The following is a 24,389-nucleotide window of genomic DNA, read 5'->3' as shown; positions in this document are numbered from 1 at the left end:
GTATACTGAAGGGTCACAAACAACCACCACTAACCTCTTCAGACCAACAGTTCCTCTTCTAGTATATTCTTTGTACACCTCCAGGCGACTATTTTCAGATCAGGAAGGACTAACCGCAGTAAGAGGTTAAATACAAGATTGCAGCATAACACAAACCACACCACACTACCCCTCCAAATCACCACAGCACACCCCCAGAACGTTCCACCACACAACACCACCACAGTGTTCCACCACACCACAACACACCACCACAGTGTTCCACCACACCACAACACACCACACCGCCAATATACACCACCACATCACATCACCACACTACACCATCCTACCACACCGCCACGACACATCACATCACACCATGCTGACATACCACACCATCACTTTAGTATCACTAGACATCACCACAGCATTCCACCACACCACACAACACCACCACTCTTCATCACCATACCTTCATACCACACCGCCACTCCACACCACGCCATTGTACCCTACGACCGATCGACATCACCATTCCACACCACCAGTCTACACCACCAGACCATACCAGTGCATCACACAATAACACACCACACCATCACTCCACTCATACAACACAACAATATCACACCATCATATACACCACCACCTCACACAGCCACTCCACACATGTCCGCAGCAACATCATCACACTACTTCACTGTCACAGCACCACACCACAACACCAAAACCATTACACCACACCATCCTTTCTCACATTTTTCCATACCACACTACCCTTCCTTACCTCTTCCTACACCACACCATCACTCGACACCATCCATCCTCACCTCTGTTAATACTACTGCACCACACCACATTGCCTCGCCTCTCTCCACACCACACCACACCACACCACATTACCCTGCCTCACCTCTCTCCAAACACACCACACCACCGTTTTACACACTACACTATCCTACCTCACCTTGCTCCACATCACACCACTCTCCTCACCATACTCCACACCATACCACACCACACCACACCACCCTGCCTCACCTCTCTCCACAGCAGCACACCCATCACACCGCACCACATCACACCATCACACCACATCACCACACCACACCACCAGTCCAAGCCAGTGTACTTCAGCCCTACTTCCCCACAGATGCGGCAGATGGTGAACACAATCTACATCAGCGGGTACTCTGTCTCCCTCCTGGCCTTGGCTATATCACTCGTCATCTTCTGCTACTTCAGGTTAGTTCAAGTGTGTGTGTGTGTGTGTGTGTGTGTGTGTGTGTGTGTGTGTGTAATGACAGATTGCAGTATACCATCAGGTCTATTAAAACGAGAGGGGGCTCGTAGCCACGTGGCCGCTGCGGATCTAAAAGGTGTGACAGCACCATATATAGTGTGGGAATCCGAAAGGAAACATCACTATATGTGTGGTGCTCTCACACCTTATAGACCAGCAGCAGCGGTGAGGTGGCTGCGAGGCCTAGCTCTAAGAGTGTTTAATTGACCTGATATCTATCTATCTATATAGACAGATGCATAGATAGATATATAGATATAGACACGCATACAAAGAGGATGTCCCAAGAGTTGACGTACCAGCTTCAGGAAGTGATTCCTAGGGTCATCCTAAGACATAAATATATTATGAACAAATGTCGGATTCACAACGACTAGGGAGTAAAGGGTATTTAAGTTTAAATGGTAAGAACGGGGAACATACTGTATCCACTTCTATCCTGTGTTACCGCCTTCATACTCTTTATTACTATACTGCCAGGTTTGACTCTTCATGGAGCACTGTGTAATTATTGCTTGCAAATTCTCAGTAAGAATATGTAATGAAGAATAGAGAGACTGGCGACATAGGGTGGAAGTGGATATCCCATTACCACAATACAGATTTAAATGCCATTTATTACATAGCCGTAGTGAATGCAACATATTTTCTTTGAACATGTATGTTTTACATTTATCCCAGGAGCCTCCTCCTAAAGTTAATACTTCAATTACTGGAGCACTGCACAACACATAGGCTGGAGAGAGAGAGAGAGAGAGAGAGAGAGAGAAATTCTTTGTTCTAAGGCGTCGTTTATGTTAATACTTTTGCTGCTGTCATGCCTTATGTATTTTATTCTTTTTTTTCGCTGAAATCTGTTGTGTTTTATTTGTACTGCCTTGACGTCATTTGTATCACGAGGCTTGGTTTCATTTTTTATTCATCTTTTTTTTTTCTCGTCGTCGTGACGTTTCATATATTATATTCTTTCTTGCCCTCAGGTCATTGACATACCAGTTCTTGTTGTGTGTGTGTGTGTGTGTGTGTGTGTGTGTGTGTGTGTGAACATAATAACTTAGTTATTATACGATTTAAGTCAAATCTGGTGGAAGGTGGAAGTGTTCAAGGGAAGGCAAGAACAAAGGGATTCAGTTTTAAGAACAATCAGTCTAAGGTCAAGGACACGGGACAAGATAAAAATTCAGCTTGTACGTGTGTTTGAAAAAAAAAAAAAAAAAAGTAGTTTTTAAAGGTTTTGATCTGTTTTAACCTAATTTTGAGGATAATATTCAGGATCAGCCAAGAGGTGACTTTTTTTTTTTTTTAACAATAGGTCAATGGTCAAGGTCACACGCTAAGTTCAACTTAAAACAATTTTCATCCAATTTGGACCAATCTTTGTGCAAAGGTTCAAGCTAAGCACGGATAGGATTCGATTTTGAGGATAATGAAAGATCAAGGTCACAGGGAAAGATTAAGCGTCATGGTAACATGGCACGATCATCATAAATAATTCTTAGACCGGGTTTTGTGAAAGTAATTAAATTTTGACACAATCCGCCAAAGCTCAAGATCACTGGATAAGGTCAAATGTTCAACTTTATAAATTAAACTTTTTTTTTATTTCTATTTCGACCAAACTTTGTTGAAAGATTAAGGGTCTGCCATGAATGAACAGAACTGATATTGAAAACAATATATCAACTGTCAGGGTCACAGAACAAGGTCAACTGGACTGTTTTAAACCAACATGGACCATGCTTAGTGGAAGGGTTCATGGTCGGGCAAGAATGAGGCACTGTAAATCGATCTTTCGAACAATTGATCAGTGGTCAGGGTCAGATGGCAACCTCAAATATTCGGTGCACAAACCACTTGTAAGGTGCGTATGTTGCACTCTCTGGGCTCCTCCCCCTCCTCCTCTTCCTCCTCCTCCTCCCTCCTCCTCCTCCTCCTCCTCATCATCATCATCATCATCATTATTATTATTATTATTATTATTATGTTGCTGTTCGGGCGAGCGAAGTGAGGGAAAACACCACTTCAGCCAAAAACTGTCGCGTGAAAGTCTTGTCTCAAGTGGCTTGTAAATTTTCCTGACTGAAGTACACCAAAACTGTGTTGCCTTCTCAGCAGTTTAACCAGTGTGGCATGGTATATCATTTTCACATTGCCATGAAGATTGCCTTCCAGAGAAAGCTAGACTTTTCCCCACTAAGAGCAAACTATAACTGAAAACGACCCAAACCTTTCCCTTCTGCAAGAACAATGCGTCATCCCCCCCCCCCCATGACTATTTGGCCAATCATGACATGTCGTACCTTATTGAAGTTGTCATGCAAATTACCTTACATTGGTACCAGTCATATTCCAAAAAGAGCCAGATGTAGTCAAAAAAGACCAAAAATACAATCTTGCTCGTTTGGTCACGTTCCATTGGTGTGGCTTTTTTTTTTTTTTTTTTACCATTATTATTCTTGACGTCAGAACATATCATTGTGTATTCCTATCCTTTCGCAATTGCTCCCTGGTTACTTTACTTACAGACTCCTATAACTTACTCTCGCCAGGATAAAATCGTCTGGCATTAGATGGAATAAAGTTCTAAAGTTGTCCCGACCATGAGATGGTAAACAGTGACAGTATTAACATTCAAAGTCTATAACGTATTCTCAGCTAAGTAAAATCTTCACGCGTTGGATGTTTAGTTGAGTGGGTGAGAGTGGGACACGAAGAGGTGAACATCCTACTCTTCTCGAGAAAAATATTCCCCTTCTCCCTCCAACTCCAGCCACGTGTATAACACATAGCACCAAAGGTGTTAAATTTTAGACACTATCAAAACTGCAGCTGGTTTAAACGCATCGTTTGAACACTTATGCATAAGTAATGTGTTTCATACTTCTTTGTTTCCAACCATGTGATGAAAAAATAAGAAAAAAATAATAGTATCAAACAGCACGCAATGTTTGTTATTTCTGAGAATATTAAAGCTACAGAGGCTCTATGGACATCCACAGAAAGTTTATGAGAAAGCAATACGTGTCACCTAAGTGACATTTCTCAACATTCGTCACCACATTGCTAAAAAAAAAAAAAAAAAAAAAAAAAAAAAAAACGCACACCAAATCAGCAGTAAAATTGTGCTCTCTCGGATATTATTGAAGCTACAACCGACCTACACACACCGTTGGAAGTTCTGAAAAATTATTAAAACTACCACAAACCTTCGACCATGGTATGAAAGGTTATGTAACAGCAGTATATATTATTTAAGGTGCTTTTCTCAAAACTCTCAGCATAGTGTTTAAAAGTATTAAAATGAAAAGCAGAATTGAGCACAAAAGCTGAATCAGGTGCTTCAACCAGCTTTTTTATGGCCTAAGGGTTCAAAGCCCCTAAACGGTTAGTTTGCATATTCTGAAACAAGACATATCATTTCAAAGTATGCACTAGTATCAGACAATCAGGACGGCGCAGTTCATTGTCTTTTGTCTAAAACAACAACAAGCTCACTCGCTCGGGCACATTTCACACTTCAAGTGTGGACGCTTGTAACTTTCTTTTATTTTTGTTGTGGCTGGACGATTTTGTTCAATGTGGGATAGTTCCCTAGCAGTGAAGAGGTCAAGAGAGGCTATGCTTAGCCCTTTCAAAGTAGTCTTTCCTACACCGATTAATATCGTATGTAAGTTGCAAGAATGTAATATAAAGGACGTCGTCGTGGTGAATGGGTTAACTTAATACTGAAAGGGATCATCGTCATCATCATCATCATCATTCAGTTCCAACTATTATGAATGTGGTGGGCAGGATCTATATCCAGGGAAGAGAAAAACACCGAAGAGGGATATCCATCATCATATTTCCCACAGACACTGGTCCATTGATTACTTGCTGCTGAATTTAATGCCTTCCACGATAACAGACCTCAAAATACATTGTGAACCGCGCAATGTTTATTGTGTCGCTTCGTGTGTGTGTGTGTGTGTGTGTGTGTGTGTGTGTGTGTGTGTGTGTGTGTAATAAATGCCTCAAGTACTTGATCTGTATATTATCTCTATTATCACACATGGTGTCCACGTTTCCCCCACTCTCCCCCGGCCAGGTCGCTGCAGTGCACCCGTATTCGGCTGCACAAGAACCTGTTCGTGAGTTTCGTGGCCAACAACAGCCTGTGGATTGTGTGGTACCGCGAGGTGGCCGCCAACCCAGACACACTGCTGCAGAACTCGGTACGTTGCACACACACACACTCTGCCGTTCAGTACTATAGCCACCTAACTCCAGTGACTTATAAATTACTCGTTATTACTCCCCCCCCCCCCACCATTTCATTCAACTTTCGAGACTTTTCGAACTGAATGGGTTAGATACAGCCTGCATTAACACCTTCACTTGGCCAAGCTGATTAATATCATCTGGTGGCAGTGGGAATGAATTGATAACACTTCTTCCTCGGACTGAAAGGGTTATCACATCAATCAATGGCGTATTTAATTCTTTCCTTCCTGCAACCTTTTTTTTTTTTTTTACTTCATTCTTCACTCCAGTGTCACATTTGTCATTTTATTTTTGCTCCTTTCTGTCGAGTCTGTATCTTTTAGAGAGAGTCTTAGAGTCAGCGAAAATAGATCAAACCTTCACAAACCATTCATTAATAAAAGTCTTTCCTAACGAATAAAATCAACACAGGGTAGCAACACTAAAATAAAGCAAAAAGTTAGTGGACTGAATGAGTTATCTCTAATGTAGTGGCCATGTGGTTAGAGAAGTAAGATGCTGTCCGAAAGGACGCAAGTTCGATTCCAGGATGGGGCAGGGAACGGTTTGATTATTTAAATATCGTTGGAAGAAATTTCACAGATCTTCCACAAGAACAGCAGATAAGTAATGAAAGTACTCCTGCTAATATTATTATACAAACCTTGAATAAAAAGCCCGTGAATGGATTCAGAATGAACAGTAGATATTTGCACCAAAGTGGTGACATGTGAAGGGGCGTGGCATGTAGGAGTACAGCTGGGCCTTAGGTTATGGACTGTCAAGTCTATACCAGATACAAATAAAAACTCCTATGTTTCATATTCTCGTCAGTAAACCCTGTAGTCAGAAGATGCATTTTTTTAAGCATGTTCTTCCCACCACTTGACGATTTTTCTCAGGTCAGGAGACATGTTTTGAATTTCAGGAGTTAGATGATAGCCATCATCAACCTTCTCGCTGCAAGAGAGCGTTGTAAGGTGATTAAAATAATCTCCTGATTGTATGATTATAGCAGAAAGTCATCGTAGTGATGGTGTGGGGAGTCTGCCTTGTACTTCATCCTTAATAGTTTATTTCTGCAGACAACACTTCACTCTGGTCTTAGTTTATGTATGTAGCCTTTGCCGGTAATGAACAGGCATGAGTAACAAACAAGAGAGTTATTAGGTGTAATATGAACAACAGATCGGAATGGGAAACGTACAGTGTTATGTATACAACCCATGTCGCTAATGAAGCGAAACGAGTAACTTACAAGACAGTGTTTACAGTAGGTGTAATGGGAAGAATAAATCGCTAAGAAAGAGGTGGCAGAAGCCTTCTAAGTTCACGAGAATATGCCTCCGGGACTCATTCTCATTTTAATAAAATAAGCAGGCATTGCCTGAAGCTGAATACAAGAGTTGTTCTGACAATTAGAGAGTTAATTACACCACCATCAACATAATCAGGCGTCCATAATAACTCTCAGGTGTTTTTAATGCCAGGAAGAAGGAATCAAATGCTGGAAGCCCACAAGATTGCTCCCTCCGAGAAAAAAAAAAAAAAAAAAAAAAAAAGCCGGATTCAAGGTCGGTTCATTTCGAGATGCCTGGACACATTGCGTTTAAAAGACCGGAGGTCATAAGCAGTAGGAAATACAGATAAAGGAAGACAGATCCAGAACTGATCTGTTGTATACAAAAAAGACGAGGAGTCACCGTTAACCCTTGCATTAGAGAGGTGGACAGAAAAGGGATGAGAATTTGCTACCAGACGGGTGCTACGCTCCCGCCGTAATGGTGGAGGAGATACAAGGAGACAGTTCAGAGGAGCAGGGACCATTGAAGTAATGATGAAAAAAAAAAATAAATAAAAATGCAACAGTGCCGTGAAGAGACAGCACTTGAAATGACTAAGAAGAGAAGAACCAATGAGATGAAAAGCCTTTGATTCCACCTTGTTGAGAAGAGCTGTATGTGGGGAGTCTCCCCACACATGAGAGTTGTACTTTACTCAGGGGCGAATAAAACCGTGTATCAAGTCAACAGCTGTACAGGGATAAAGAAGGCACAAAGTCGGCTTAGCACAGATAATCTCTTGGAAGCAGGTTCTACAAGAGAGGTAATATGATTTTTCCAAAATAAATCCTGAGAGAATGAAACCTCAGATATGTTTGATGATGCAGGATGGACTTGGATATTGTTAAAAATTAAGAGACCTTCTCGCGAACGATTAGAACGGATCGAATGATGTAATACCTGAGTCTTCGATGCATTAAAAACAAGATTACTTTTGCCCCAATCAGAGGTATGAGCCAAGTCAGACATTAAGTGTGCCATATCCTCATATCTTGTTTCTTGAAGTAACTGCTGAGATAGATGCTGCAAACGCAGATGGAAAGGTGAAGGATGGGGTCATTAGCATATGGGTGGATTGGTTAAAAGTGCAGCTTAGGAAGTCATTGATGAATATAAGGAAGAGGTTGTAATAGGACAGAACCCCGAGGAACACCACTATTGATAGCTCTAGGAGAATGGTGACCGTCTACAACAGCAGCTACTGAACGACCAGGAAGGAAGCTAGAGATGAAGGCACAGATGGAAGGACAGAAACCATAAGAGGGCAGTTTGAAAGTCAAAGGATTATGCCATACTCGACTGCAAGTCTTTCAGATGTCAAGTACAATGGCATGCTTTCGTTGTAGTCCCGAAAGGAGGATGACCAGTACTGTATGAAAGGAAGGTGTGAAGATCGCCAATGGAGCGTCCTTGGAGGAATCCATACTGACGATCAGAAAAAAGGTTATGCTAGGAGTGGTGGTTTAATTTTAAAAAATATATGAAAAATAAAATAAAAATTGAAATGCAGGATGTTAAAAAAAAATTGCTCGATAGTTAGAGGACTGGGAATGGTCATCCTTCTTGGGAAAGGCTGAATGTAAGCAAACTTCCAGCAAGAAGTAAAGGTATAAGTCAACAGACAATGAGGAAATAGTTTACTATGGTCAAGTTTAAGCACAGAAGCACAAGGACAACAGGAAGGACCCCATTAGATCCACATATCTTATTTGTATCGAGCGTATTGAGCCTACTAAAGGCAGGAAGTACATCAAATAAAGACATTTTAATGTCAGTCATGAGGAAGACAGGGGGAGAGGAGATGAAAGAACAGCACTGGAATCGTTTAAGTTTGAAATGGAGGAGAAAATTTGAGCAAATAGATCTGCTTTTTCAATAGCAGTTACAGAACCATCAGAAGACAGGAGGGAAGGAGGATGAAACAGTGTCGTGATAAAGGTTTTTGGCAAGGTGCCAGAAGAAGCGGGAAAAATTTGAGTCGGAGAGTTCAGAGCATTTAGAACGAATGAAATTATTCTCAGCAGAGTGAAGAACAGACTTCACACGGTTCCAAGCAGAGACAGAATTGAGATGAGATTCGGGGGTGTGTTGGGGATGGTAACTTTTGTAGGCTTTTTTGTTGTGGACAGCTTTAGAACAGGTGTGATTAAATCAAGGTATTTTTTGCATTAGTCAGTGGATAAGAGAAAGGAATGTATGCGTCTGTGCCCAAGACAATAACCTCCGTAATGCACCAGGTACACTCAGATGACTCTCGGTCATCTATGCAATAATCATTCCAGGGAAAATAAAAGAAGTACGCCCTGAGTACCTCCCATTCAGTAGCTCCAATGTACCACAACCGCCACTTCTTTGGAAGGTCTACAGGCCTTACTGGTGCAAGAGGACAGTCTAAGGTGATAAGGTTGTGACTGGAGGAGCCCATCAGAGAGAAGAGACTTACAGAGTATGCAGTAGGATTGGTTGTAAGTAAGAGGTCAGGTAGGTTGGAACTCCCTCCAAGGCAGTCAAGGATATGGACTGGGTGTTGCACAAGCTGCTGTAGGTCATTAACCCCCATCCACCAGGGAATGTCTATACACGTAACAATCTGACTTCCATGGGGCCGCCAGGTAGAGGCTATATGTAAGTCTCTTCCCACCACCAGTTTGAACCGGCTGCCATTTCTTCTTGCCACCAGAGGGTAGGCAAGGAGTCCCTCTATACCACACAGGTGAGAGTCAGTCTGTCTCTTGCCTCTGCCAGGTGTACAACACTTTGATTCCGTGTGCGCCGCACGTAGCAAATTGCATCATCCACCTAGTATCCAAGGATTCTAGAAAAGGGCTCAGTGATAGTGCCATAAGGCATGCCTCGGATGCAACAGTATCTAGTTTATCTAGTAGTGGAGTAAGTTATCACACTGAGAGTAAAGCCATAGTTGGCACCGTGGGCAGATGCACAAACACCTCCTCTCTTGCGCCAAAAATTAGTTCTCTTCCTCACATCATTACTTATCAGTGCAAGGACCTACAGACCTGGGGATACTTTCACTAACAAGAGGAAGAGTTGTTGAGTAAAATGGTTTCGTTTCCCTCAGGGCTATACTTCCCAGATATTAAGGTTTGAAAACAAGCCATTTTCAGGAGTTTCCGAGAAATTGCCCGTATTGAGGTGATGACTGCATTAAATATTGCCTGACGTGTGGGGTTTAAGGATTAGAAAGATGAAGGCACGTTCATCAGGTGAATCAGTGAATGGAGAGGATAGCCAAAGATGGAAGTGAACATTGAAATCACCTAGAATGAAGAGTTCAAAGAAAGCTGAAATTGATAGGATGTGTTCCATCTTCGAAGTAAGATAGTTGAAAAATTTTTCATGGTTGGTAGAATTGGGTGATTAGTTCACAGCACAGATGTATTTAGGCAGAGATTAACAAGCTAGACAATGCAGATTGCAGAGAATTCAGAGGATGCAAGTACAAGGGCACGAGAGCTTAGTATGTTGTTGAGTACATACACACAACAGCCACTCTTGGCTCTAAAGTGAGAATAAAGTAGGAGGACACAGAGAAGCATTTGCTATCCATTGCCTCAGACAGCTGAGTCTCAATGAGGAAGCGAAAGTAATGTTTAGAGGAAGAGAGATTGCGTTCAAAAGGGAGAAAACCAGAGGAAATGCCACAAATGTTGCAGAAATGAATACAGAGTGAGTCAAACAAAGTTCCATGAATCTCACATGGCCATCTCCGGGAAAGGGGCGTAGGGTGGGCACTTTAACCCCTCCCCCTTCGAGAACTCCGAGACTGGGTGTTGAGACGCCGTTTTTGCAGAATTTAGAAAAGAAAGTGTGGTGTGTGATGTGCATGTAGTCTGACGTTGACTGTTTTAGGGCAATGCATAGGAGAGTATGCTGGCCTACTCTCTGTGTTACTGATACGCTTAAAAAGTTCAGCAAAGGGGGATGTTAGTTGGTATACAATGGTGGAATTGTTCCGACCATGAGAGAGTTGCGGTGACAGCACTGGCACTTTCCGGCTCCTATATCTTTCACGAGTTTGAAATCGTCTGACCTTAATTAGAGACTTCACCAGATCCTGTTTCAGAAATCTGCCACTAGGTTCGCTTCCGTCACCCAGCTCTGATACGGGGTAAGCACTGGAAAAGTAGCCAGTGCTTAATTTCTTTTTAATTTTGACACAAAGTAAAACACCTCAAAACATATTTTACTCATCAAATTACCCAGATGGCATAATATGCTACAAAGAAATTACAGTATGGGAACCCTTTGGTTATATATAATGAATTATAAGTGTCATTTTGTAAACTCCGCTTTCGTTAGTTTACTCATCACTGTAAGCATAACATAGAGACAAAACCTAAGCAATTTTACTAGAATCATCCATAGAGCAAGATAACAGTGATTAAAATATGTCATTCGTTAGTATCCACAAAAGAAAATAGAAGTGTAGCCGCATATTTAGCAACACCTTTCGATATGCTACCCTGCCTGACGTATGGCTTTTCCTAACAATGCAGACCTACTGTATTGGACGTCTTGGTCATCTTAGTAACCAAAGTCTAACAAATAATTCTTTTAAATGTTTCCCTGTCTCCACTGCACAGTTTAGTAAGTTTACACTTCAACTCCTCATACTCTGTTATGATTACAGTGTCGTACCGCACTGCCGTTTGTTTGGATTAATATGGCTGACTCACCAACTAAGCAATCGTTCAGTATATTATTTTCAGAGGAACTGTTTACTACTTTAAAGCATGCTAAAACACACACATCAGAAGTTCTAAAGGTAATCTCCTTTTACTAACTGCACACGATTTATTCAAATATATGTAAATAGACAGCACACTATTTTAGTCCCCAAGCTAAGATTCTCGGAAAGCCTGGTTATTCTTTCTTTACAGGTATATAGATATGCGCTTGATTGAATAGGAAAAAATATTCATATAAATAGCAGTATTATTATAAACTTAGTATTAGGTACAATTTCACAGGTCTTTAAAACCCCGCAAAAATATTTAATCGAGGCTGGACGGCGCTAGACCACCTGGTGGCAGACCGCTGAAACAGGTTTGATGAAGCCTCTAATTGGAATACAGTACTAAAGAGGCGACCATTTGAGGATAAAACTCTTCTGTAAAATAAAGCAATTTCTGCATCTGTAGTACATCTGTCCTAAACGATTTGGCACGATGTCGCCATTTTCTGGATTTTTTTGTTTTTTGTTCTTTTTGTTTAGGATGATGATGGTTTTCTTGTTTCAAGTGGAGTTTTTTAGCCTTGTAAGATAATGATGCTTTTCTCTCCATAATTAATTCATCTGTTCTAACCTGTACAATACAATGACGTCGTTTCAGTGTATGGGTCAGTTATTCATTCATTCATTGCCAGACGCCGTGTATCCCAAACGGGGTGGTCAAGGGCTTAGAGTTAATTGTTTTACAGGGAGGGGCACTAATCCTCCACCAACCCCACTTGACACGTAGGGAGAACGTTATGCCAACAGCATCTGGTGTTCCCAGGCGGTCACCCATCCAAGTATATCAGCGTATTTAGTAGGGGAGACAGGGTCTAGTTGTGACAAGTGTTTTATTTTCCTCGCTGCATTATAGGTCAATGGTATAATATCCTATAATGATTTTTTTGTCTGGAAGCAGGAAAGTATGTCCTTTTATTATTAATATAGACAAAATAAACGAAAACATTTTTGCCATATGGTTATTTAAAGGTTTAGAATGGCATGTCATTCGTCACAATTTACCCCAGATACTGGGCAACTTGTTACGCACCCCAGGGTAATTTGATATAAATGTTATAGAACCTAAATATGTCCATAATTATTCTGTTGTCATTAACATGTGAATACAGGCGTAGTGGCATATTGGATGTAGTGTAAGTAAAATTGAATTATATAATTATCATGCATTCAGTCACTCATCACAATCTCTGTCAGTATCGAATCATTCAGTTGTGCAACTGCTGCCATTCAGTTATTCCACCACCGTCACCAGTACTCACTGAATCACTCACTTGTTCCATTTTCACTGTTTATAAACATGGAGAGGAAGAGAGATAAATATAAAATAGCTTGATTTATATAGACTCATTCATTGATATAGATAGATGAAGGAATAAATAGATTGTCTGAGACAGACAGATTGATATAAATAAATATATCAGGTAGATAGATAGAGTGACAGATAAACTGACAGATAAACACAGATATCACCTAGATCTACATAAAGAATACATTTACAACACCGCTCATTAGCCATTATGTTACTATTATTTTATACTGCCCTGATCTTCAACACTTTTATATGATTATTATCCATAACTCGTTTGACTGGTACCTCCATGACAGTCTGTTTTCGTTGGGTACTTCCAGGCATGGATGAAGTGATTAGCTGAAAATAGTGAGATAATTTAGTACAGTTGTTCTCTGTCTATCTATCTATCTATAGCCCGACGCCCTAATCCCGCAAAGGGTGGCCGCAGACAAAACGCCTTCAAGTCGCTCTGTCACCTACCATTTGACTACCCTCCCCCCAACTCACCCCCCCTCCCTCATATTCCTCTCAACTCCATCCCTCCACCTCATCCTCGGTCTACCCCTCCCTCTCCCTCCCTCCACCTCACCTACATACACCCTCTTAGCAAGTCGTTCATTCTTCATTCTCTCCACATGTCCAAACCACCTCAGTGTATTTCTCCTAATCTTCTCAACCACATCCACGTCCACCGCACAACGTTCCTTCACTTCTTCATTCGTCAACCTGTCCCTCCATGTCACTCCACATGCTCCTCTCAAGTACCTCATTTCCACTGCTCTCACTCTTGACTTATTCCCCTCTTGCAAGGTCCACGCCTTGCTTCCATACGTCAGGGTAGGGATCACATTACTATCATGCAGTGACTTCTTAACTTCCATACTCACCTCCTTATTCCTCATCACTGCTTTCAGTGAACCAACAACCTTCCTTCCCTGCTGTACCCTTTCACGCACTTCATCCCCCAAAGTTCCATCCTTACTCACCACACTACCCAAGTACTTGAATACACTCACATTCTCCATATCCTCACCATCCCATCTCACTGTACATTCTGTGACTTCATTCCTCTCAAACACCATAACTTTACTTTTGTCTACATTAACTTTCAGCTTCTTCCTCCTACACACTGTCCCAAATTCATTCACCAAACCTTGAAACTCCCATTCATCTTCACTCAACAATACTATATCATCAGCAAACAGCAACACCGGAATCTTCCAAATCTCACCCTCATTCATTAGAGCCACCCCCACATCCATTGCCCTACCTTGCACCTCCTTTACAACCCCATTCATGTATATATTAAACAGCCATGGAGACATCACACAACCCTGATTCAGTCCCACATTGAGATCAAAGAACTCACTCAGCTCACCATCCACTCGCACCGTAGCCCTAGCTCCTTCGTACATACTTTTCATAGCACTCAACAATTTCCCCTCCACTCCATATATTCTTAATACCTTCCACATACCTTGCCTATCTATTCTGTCATAAGCTTTCTCCAAGTCCATGAACGCAGCATACACTTTCTTTCCTTTCTCTAGATACTTCTCCACTAAACATCTTAGAACAAATATCTGATCTACACACCTTTTTCCCTTCCTAAATCCCCCTTGTTCTTCTCCAACTAGCTCCTCTGTCATATGCCTAACCCTATCAATGAGTATTCTACCATATATTTTACTAGTCACACTAAGAAGGCAAATACCCCTATGGTTACCACATACTTCTCTTTCCCCTTTTCCTTTGTATAAAGGAACAATTATACCTGATTTCCAGTCCTCTGAAACCCTTCCCTCTTCCCAGGCCAATCTACACACTTCCATATCCACTCCACAACAATCTCACCCCCATACCTCAGCATTTCACCACACGCTCCATCAATTCCAGGGGCCTTTCCCAACTTGATCTTCCTTGCTTCCACTACTTCCGTCCTACTGATCTCTTCCTCCCTCCTCTCATCTCTTCTTCTCCCAGCCATTCCCCAACCATTTATACTCACACTGCTCTCACTCTCTACATTCAACAAATTTTCAGAGTGCTCCTTCCATCTCCTCAATTTCTCTCTCTTCACCAACAATCTATTTTTCCTATCTTTCACTTCCCTACTATTTCCCCTTTCACACTGCCTTACTTTCTTTACCTCATTCCAAAACAATTACTTACTCTTCCTCCATTTCACATTCAGATTCCTTCCAAATTCTTCATCCACTTTCTTCTTACTCTCCTTCACCAGTCTCTTCACCTCTCTTCTCCTGCTCACATATACCTCTCTCTTCTCTCTCTCATCTTCTCCCCTACCTCTACTCGCTAACCATTCACTATATGCCTTCTTCTTTTGTTCCACAGCTCGTTTCACCTCATCATTCCACCATGCTGTCCCTTGCACACCCTTGCATCTCCTCCTCACTCCACAAATCACCTCACACACTGCGCCTGTCTCTTCCGTGAATATCTTACATACATCTTCCACCCCTTCCATCTGCTCTAGCTCATACCTTCCCAATCTTTCTTCCACTATGCTCTTATACTCTCCCAATTTCTCACTGTCTTGCAATTTCTCCACTCTTCTCACAGGAGCTGTTTCCTCCTGTCTTCCCCTTCGTCTCTTCAACCATTTTCTTTGCAGCTTTACCTTGCCCATCACTAAGTGATGGTCCGAGACTCCATTCCCCCACCATCTCCACACTCTTGCATCCAACACTTGTCTTCTCATTCGCTCATCCACACAGACGTAGTCTATCATTGCCTTTCGTTCAACAAGTTCACCATCCATCCTCCTCATTGCTCTCCATGTATACCGGAGGATCATCTTATGCCGAAAGTAGGTGTTGGCTATTGCCAACCCTTACTAGCACAGATGTCCACCAAAGCACTACCATTCCCATCTACTTCAGCTGGCACACCCCACTGACCAACCACACCATCCACTCGTACATTCCCAACTTTGCCATTCATGTCTCCAATCAAAAACACTCTCGCTCCTCTCAGATTTGTCCATACATGCTTCTACTCTTGCCCAAAACTCATCTTTCACTCTTGCCACTCGGTCCTCTGTCGGAGCATACACACGTACTCTACAATCGCCCACGCTTGTATACCTACTTTCATCCTCACCCATACAATCCTTGCACCCACTGTTCCATACTCTCTTATATTCTCTTTCCACTTCTTGCTTATCATCAGACATACTCCCTCTCTTGCCCTCTCATTCTCATTGACTCCCGCACATGTACCCAAACCATATTCCCATTCTCTCACCCTTTCACCTTACCATTTAGTTTCAGTCAATCCACATATATCCACTCTTGCATCCTCAAGCACTCGAACAATCTTTGTCTCTTTCACTTCATCATTCACTCCTCTCACATTCCACGTTCCCACCCTCAGAAAGTCCTTTGTCCATTCCTTAGTCGTCAACGTATGGTCCGTCCTGGTCCGAGGCGCTTTATTCGCTTGTTCAGTCAGTTCTTTTTACGGGGTGGGACACTAACCCACCACCAACTCTTTTAGTCGCCTCGTACGACAAGCAGGGATACTGGGGGAGTATTCTTGAAAATCCCCCTACCCCCAGGGGGGTAACAACTAACCCATAACAACCAAACCCAACACTCTTTTCTGGTACACTTGATCATTGTATATTTATAAAAATGACTCCATCACCATAAACCTTTGCGAATCTCATAGCTTTTTCACATACTCGTATATGATTCCACTCACCAGGTGACTCAGCTGCATCAACAAGTGACATTGATATATCACAATAAATTTGAACATGGATGAAAATTTTGACAGATAAAATGTCAATTATTTTCCCTTAGCTCCTACTCAAGCAACGCCTTCAAGTTGCCATTTCAGGCTCTATCTTTGCATGAAAGCTGCATAACATGGCGACGACCACTACTATGTATATAGGCTAATTATGGAGATACTGAGGGTGTAACAACTTGGACATGTAACAACTAAACCCGGTCTCCCCTACAGTTACACCTTCAATTTCAGGCTCAACACTCCGACATCTGTTACTCATAATCGAATGGTCTGGCATTAACTGGTGTAGAACACCAGAGCTGTACCGACTATCGGAGAATTAACGGTACCACTACTTAGCCTTCCAGGCTCCTATACTTACTTTCAGTTCAGTGAAAATGCCTGGCATTAACTGGGGTAAAATACGGGAAGAGGCGACCATGATAGGGATAATATGCCCCAGGGATTATAATCCGATTCCGAGAGAACTCTCATGGTAAAGTTGGTGGAATGGAGAGCTAGGCATTGGCATTAGTAATCAATCATGTTGGCATCAGAGGACAAATGGAGTTAGAACTGTTTGAGCATCGTGTCACACAAGAGTGCCTATTCATTCCCGAAGTCGTAGTTAAGGCCTTGCTCAGCTGAGGCGGAATGGGAATTTTCTGTATGTCCATTTGTTTATCAGTCTGTTCATGCTCTGTTAACGGACCGCAAGTACTGACCAATTTTGACGATTGAGCTGTCCATTGCAACCTCTCCGCCTGACAATGTGTTCTCATCTGAGTGGTCGCTTCCCTCAGGCAAACCGCAGGGTCACAATGCCTTTAAAAAAAAAAAAAAAAAAAGGGGTCATGCCAACAACACATATTTCTTTATATGGAGAAGTATCGGTATTAAGTTGGTATCACTGGAAGGGGCGTTCAAAATGCAGTAATACATGCTGTCATCATGATATTTATACAGCCCCTTAGAAACAGGCTTGGTACAAAATTTTTTAAAAGAGTGTCTGTTGCCGCCTTAATAAATGATGGAGGTGGGCTGGGAGGTAGATGATTAGGTAACAGGTAGTTAAGTAAGGAGGCAGGTAGGGAGTAACCGATCTACCAGAAGACCCGCCGACATGTCGTAAAAATACCCTCGCTAATACCAATACACCAGTCCTATATGAGACAGCCCTAGCATGTATTCAATATGGACGGTGGGTGTTAGCGCCGAAGTGGTGACATGTAGAGGTGTATGGTATGTAGGAGGACTGCTGGGCCTTGATAGCAAGCTGTGAAGCCTATGCCCAGAGTCGGACATATAAAAAAAAAAAAAAAAAAAATTACAGAGTCTAAAAGAGTGTTTGAAAAACCTGAGCTCAGCATATAACAAATATTTCCCTGCACACGACACGGATCATACAAGGCTTCATCTTTAGGACCCTAGCGTGTAAAGATGCAGCTATAGTCGCGGCGCACGACTCTGGGGTTATCATTGTCGTACCCTGGCAACCTACCATTCAAAAGTGCGTCCGATTTCATATCATATTATACACGAATCATATTAATATGCATGAATATATTATACACGAATATTATTATACACGAACATATTATACACGAATCACATGCGTCTCATACACAAAATCAGAAGCACTTTTGAATGGCAGGTTGCCAGGGCACGATAATAACAACCTCAGAGTCGTGCGCCGCAACTGTAGTAACTTTGGATCAGAGCCACGGCCGGCCTTAAAAGCTGCAGGGCCCAACTGGGAATATTTTGGGTTGGGTCCCCAGGTTCATAGTCAAGGTCTGTAGAATCATATTTATATAATTAAAGTCCAGTATAGACTTTATTCATATTATAGGAGTAGTATACTCGTCTTTATTTTAAAATGTTGTCTCATCATTTGGTTCTTCAGCCTGAGATTATCAAACCCATAGCTCTTTTCAGTTTTATGCAATAGTTTACGAAACTTCATTTTCTAAGTCTTCCGAACCATCCCAACCGGTGGTGATGGTTCGGACAGAAGGGTAGGATGGTTTTGCTACAAGTATTACTTGGCATGTTCTTAAAATTATGTGAGTTGGATTGGCTAAAATCATAGAATTTTCAATTCAAAAACATTTTTTCTCCTCAAGTACAAAATTAAACTTCAGAATCCAAATGAACCTCTTCATATTTGTTTATATATATATACATACACACACACACACACACACACACACATATATATATATATATATATATATATATATATATATATATATATATATATATATATATATATATATATATATATATATATATATATATTCCATCCTTCCATTCCATCATCCAATCCTACATTGCCCCATGAGGAGCGTAGGAGCCAGGGGCTAGGCAGTTGGTCCCGATATTTAAGATGAGAGATGACCAGCCTCACTCATCCCTGAGTGGCATTACATGAGCAATCATCCAACCATCCCAACCATCCCTTGGATATAAACCTTCACCCCGGCTCAATCCGGATTGGAGCGCAATAATTACCCACTAAACCACCAGGCGCCAGAATTTGGTTATATGGTTACCACCCAGCGTAGTAAATGGTTTCCTGGTGCACAGGAAACCATTTGACTTGTCACTCAGTGTAGAGTCACTCACAGGCTGAAGGGGAAGTGGAAAGAATGAAGGAAAGAAAGACAGAAGAGGGGAGTGTAAGAGTCACCCGTAATGGCAGAAGGACAAGGAAAGAATGAAGGAAGAAGGACAGAAGAGAATGGAAGGAAAAGAAGGATGGAGAGGAAAGGGCAGACAGTGTCCCGAGAGCAGCACTACATCGAGTGTGTGGATGGTGAGCGTCCCCCACTCTACCACAAATATATATATATATATATATATATATATATATATATATATATATATATATATATATATATATATATATATATATATATATATATATATATATATATCATTCCCTGATGGCTGTTAAGAGGTTAGTTTCACTATGTGATCATAATATAAATGTGTAAAAGTAAAGTAATGCTATCATTTGAGTAAGACCATGACTTTTGGTAATTGTGGGGTAATACCGGTAGTTCTGACCACTGAGCTCTATCATATGGAGGGGCATTCTCATGGGTAGCGCCGTGTAGTTTGTGTGCCTGCCGCCAGGGCCCATGGCGGCGCTGATGATGTTTATGTACCACCCCACCTGTACGCCAGTGCCTTCGAAATCAGCCAATGAATCTGGAAAATATGAGTGTCATGGTCCACTGCACAGCCAAGATTTAGTGCCATGCAGCCCACTACACAGCTTATGGAGAAGCAACAGCGAAACAGCGAAACAGGGACATCAAGCTACGAACAGTCGTTCCAATGTTCATTACCCTGAGTGGAGGCGACGAGTGTGGTATTTCAGTATGGTGGCTAAAATCACATTCTTGTTGCAGAGATTGCCTCTGCACTTATTACCATTGCAACTCTTTCCTTTATTGCAGTGTTGGTTCTGACACTGACGAACCATCCTTTTCCTAAACTGTCCTGATCATCCCGAATCTGTATAATTAATTGATGGGTTACCCTCGAATTCCACACGAGAGAGTTTAATATTCACGTTTTTTTTATAACAATTTCTTCTACATATGGACACAGATTCACCATCATAGTGCATAATTTAAACGCTGCTCCAGATATATATGGAGGTAGGGCTTACAATATACACTTAAATTACGACACAGGAGGTGGAAACAAAATAATCATTTTACCTGCATCGAAAACTGTGGCGTTTGTAGGTCCATCTTTGACTCCAGGGTGTTCAGGACAGATCAATTCACCTAGAGTCTCACGCAGACACTGACAGTTAGTTATCCCATCCCATGACTTTGACAGAACTTACAATTACCCAGCAGTATATGATTGAGTCCGATTCAGAATGTGAATAAATAATGAACACTAATGAAATGTCACAAACTTACTTTGTACCATAACGTCTAAAGAGTTCATAGATTAGAAGATATACTGAATCATATTACATGCAACTCGAATAAATGTAATTAAATGTTGATATTTTGTTTCGATATTTTTTATTAAAATAATAAGTTCATTTTACAAATTACATAAAAATATGACTTGTTCCATTTTTGAATGTGCTTGAGAACCAACTAGGTTCCTATACACACATGTTTAATGAACCAAGAGTACGTATGAGGGTGATTTTCTAATGAAAGCTTTAATCTGCAGTAATAACTGTATCCCACCTTGGTTTATCAGGATAAAATGGATTTGAATTATGCCAAAATAGTCATCGAATTTTCCACCATGGAAGCAGAACATTAGGTGCGCTAAGCCGGCTCCAAATACCTTTCTTTACCCCTGCAGTTGTTGACTTTATACACGGGTTTTATTCACTTCCCTGTGTAGAATACAACTCTCATGTGTGGGGAGAGCTCTTTCACATACAGCTCTTCTCATTTGGTAGTAGTCAAAGGCTTTTCGTCTCAACAACTCTCCTCCTCTTACTGGCTCCCTTCAGCCTCTGTCTCCTTCCTCCACACTGTTTCATATTCATCTCTATTCTATCACTACTTCAATGGTCACTGCTCCTCTGGAACTGTCTCTGCTTGCATCCCTCCACCTCTACGACGGGTGCGTAGCACCGTTTTATGCTACAAACTCTCACTTCCCTTTTCTGTCCAACTCTCTAATGCAAGAGTTAACCGTTTCTCTCAGTACCTTCATTTATGCAACAGGGTCAGCTCTGGAGACTGTCTCCTTCTCTCTGTATTTCACTGCTTCCATATGATCTCCAGTCTTCTCAAACACAGTGTGTCCAGGCATCTCAAAATGAACGGGTCTTGAATTTGGCTCTCTTTCGTTATTGTTTTTATTTTTTTCTTGGAAGGAAAGGCTTGCGGGCTCCTGGCCTTTGGTTCCTTCTATCCTTACATAAAAAAAGAAAACATTCATGATTAAAGACCCAGAGAGTTCAAAACGTAATTTATATACTACTAAAATTCCCATTTGTTTACATACGTTTATCTGTTTGTACCCTCAAATTAGCCAAAATGGTGCATTACAGCCCCAATAATATTTTTTTGAAGCAATGTACTTAACATGCTACTTTCAAGAATGTGTTAAATAATCGGATGCAATCTGGCCTGCGGTTACCAGAAATGTTGGTCATTAACACACGTCTATATCTTATATTGCACACACGGTAATGCAGCAGGGCATTTCAGTAGAAGTTTCTGCAGAGAGAGAGAGAGAGAGAGAGAGAGAGAGAGAGAGAGAGAGAGAATAAAAAACAAAGGGTGCAATCGGCCTCCGGTTACCACAACTGTTGTTATTTAACACACATCCAAATTTTACAATGCGCGGTAAATGCGGCGGGTTAGATTCCGTGGAGTTTCATGTCCCTGTATATAAAGAGAGAGAGAGAGAGAGAGAGAGAGAGAGAGAGAGAGAGAGAGAGAGAGCGCTGAAGAGCAAGGGAGTATACTGGAGTACTGTAAGTTCCCTCACTATCCCCTGACAATAGAATGATGAACCGCCGGATATGTGAAACATTGGCCTACAGTCTACCGAGCAGCTGTCGCTTAGATGAATCCAGGGCTGCAACTACTACTACCACTACTACCACATTACTACCACTGATAATAATAATAATAATACCCGATGTGCAGTTTTTTCTTGTACTTTCAGAGAACTCAAGGAACTCTGCACACCCAGTCCTGCGATGTCCACGCTGATTCGAAAGAATTACAAAATAACATTACAGCGTCATAAAAGGAGTCCATGATTGATTGTGCATAGTGGGACAGTCTGGTCAAGAGTAGAAAAATATACTTGTTCAAAAAAGGGGATATCCCAAGATACACTCACTGAGTAGTAGTTGTAGTAGTATTGGTGGTAGTGTTGGTGGTGGTAGCAGTAGTAGTAGTAGAAGTAGTAGTAATAGTAGTAGTAACAACAGTTATTGGATGGGAGACCATTCTACAACATGCACTGTGATATCAAAGCGATATCACCCCTCCTTCCGCTACTTTGCAGCAGGATGAGTTTTGGACGGGTCTTACTCCCTAAAAAAAGTAATAGACTTTTTTTTTCTTTTTTTGTTGAAGACCAAATAACGTTCCTGAGAAGTTCCGCTGAAATCCATGTGTTCACTTTCCGCTGTATCTGATCGATTTTATTTTGGGAGGAGGCTGACCCTCAGGAATCATTTCGGGGGGAGGGGGGGATCACTGTCCTTAGATGCACTAAGATACCAAAGTCATATCTGCCCTCTTTTCACTATTTCTGAGAGTTTACAATTTGGTGAGGGGGCTGACACCTCTAAAAATCATGACAGTGGGAAAAGTGTATGTAGTGGAAAACCTTCCGAGCAACCAAGAAACGAACTTACCTGGAAAGTTTCATTCACATCCATTAATAGCCTAGGAGGAGTTAAAACACACACACACACACACACACACACACACACACACACACACACACACACACAGGCTAAATCTCGCACAATGGTATAAGGTGAGCTATCGAAAATTATACCATTCTGCCTCGCAGGATTATGATTAATCATAATAATAATAATAATAATAATAATTATTATTATTATTCTTATTATTATTATTATAATAAAGAGACAGCTTGTGCCCCGCCGCTAGATGTCAACCCTTCACGGCTGAGCCATATGAGCTATAGTAAGGAATTTCTGCTGCATCTTGCCAGCAGCATCCTCATTAATACCTAATGCATGTCCTCACTCGTGTGTCGTGGCAGCAAGATTCGTAACTACACCATTAAGTACTGGATTTATTTTCTTAAACTATATTTGCATGCGATAAACGTCACCGCCAGGTGTAATTTTACCCTAATTATTTGTCTACTGTCACGAATCAAATTCGCGACATTTTCCTTTTGTGAGAAACCACGAACTATTAGTGGAAAACTCACTGTGTATCGTTCAGTTAACCGTTTCTCTCTCCATTTTGGTGGTATACTTTTCAAAACATTCATCATTGTTTCAAAAAGTGACCGATCTAATGGAATCATTAAGTGCTCTACTGAGCGATATTTATTGTTTCTTTATTGTTCGGGCCCCTGCTTGCCTCAACCGTATTATGGCCATGCCTTCTCTCGGCTGGCCTGTATTTTTTTGAATGCAGTCTTTTGTCTGTCTAAGCTACGGAGTGAGGTTCTGTGCTCCAGCAGTGAGAGTGTGAGAGGTTCATCTAGCACCCAGACTCCACTGGACACAGTTCTCCAGGCTCCCACCCTTCTTTGGTGATAGCCGCTTCATTGACCAGTATTTTCTTTTCGTTTTCCTAGACTTAAGAGTTTAGTTAAGGTGCTTTTCCCAGGTTTAAGAATTTAGTTTTTGAGTGAGTGAGTGAGTGCGATCTCTTTATTTTTTTGAATTCATTTGAAATGCTCAACGTTAAATTTATTTCTTTTGTAATCAATAAATTTAACAGTTCTTTTTCTTGAGCTTAATGTAATGTAAACTCGTGTTTCATTTCTCCACAATTAAGCTTATTTCCTTATAGCTCTCTAGCTTGCATAAACGTTTTGCTATTCATAACTGGTACTTAGAGCCAGTCTTGTTGTATTAAGCTTAAAAGTCCGTTGTGCCTTCTAGGAGTTAACTTACATCCGCCAAGAACCTGATATTATTAATAGTATTATTTATTGTCAGGGGGTGAAGTTAACTTTCTCCAGAGGCTAACAGTACTAATAAACAGCAAT

General features: G+C 41.3%; 1 protein-coding gene across 1 annotated transcript in view; it reads left to right on the top strand.

Moving 5' to 3' along the window:
- The window catches only part of LOC145401970 (calcitonin gene-related peptide type 1 receptor-like), a 175,720-nt gene that overhangs the window by 30,324 nt on the left and 121,007 nt on the right, over positions 1 to 24,389 (top strand). The window contains exons 4-5 of the mRNA XM_080274073.1: positions 1,136 to 1,227; positions 5,373 to 5,499. Of these exons, the coding sequence (XP_080130199.1) occupies positions 1,136 to 1,227; positions 5,373 to 5,499 (219 nt within the window). The remainder of the gene's footprint in view (positions 1 to 1,135; positions 1,228 to 5,372; positions 5,500 to 24,389) is intronic.

The sequence above is a fragment of the Coenobita brevimanus genome, chromosome 57 (genome assembly GCF_032717465.1).
Source record: "Coenobita brevimanus isolate Jiangsu-jjx chromosome 57, ASM3271746v2, whole genome shotgun sequence".
NCBI classification, from domain to species: domain Eukaryota; kingdom Metazoa; phylum Arthropoda; class Malacostraca; order Decapoda; family Coenobitidae; genus Coenobita; species Coenobita brevimanus.
This window is presented reverse-complemented; position numbering and strand designations above follow the sequence as displayed.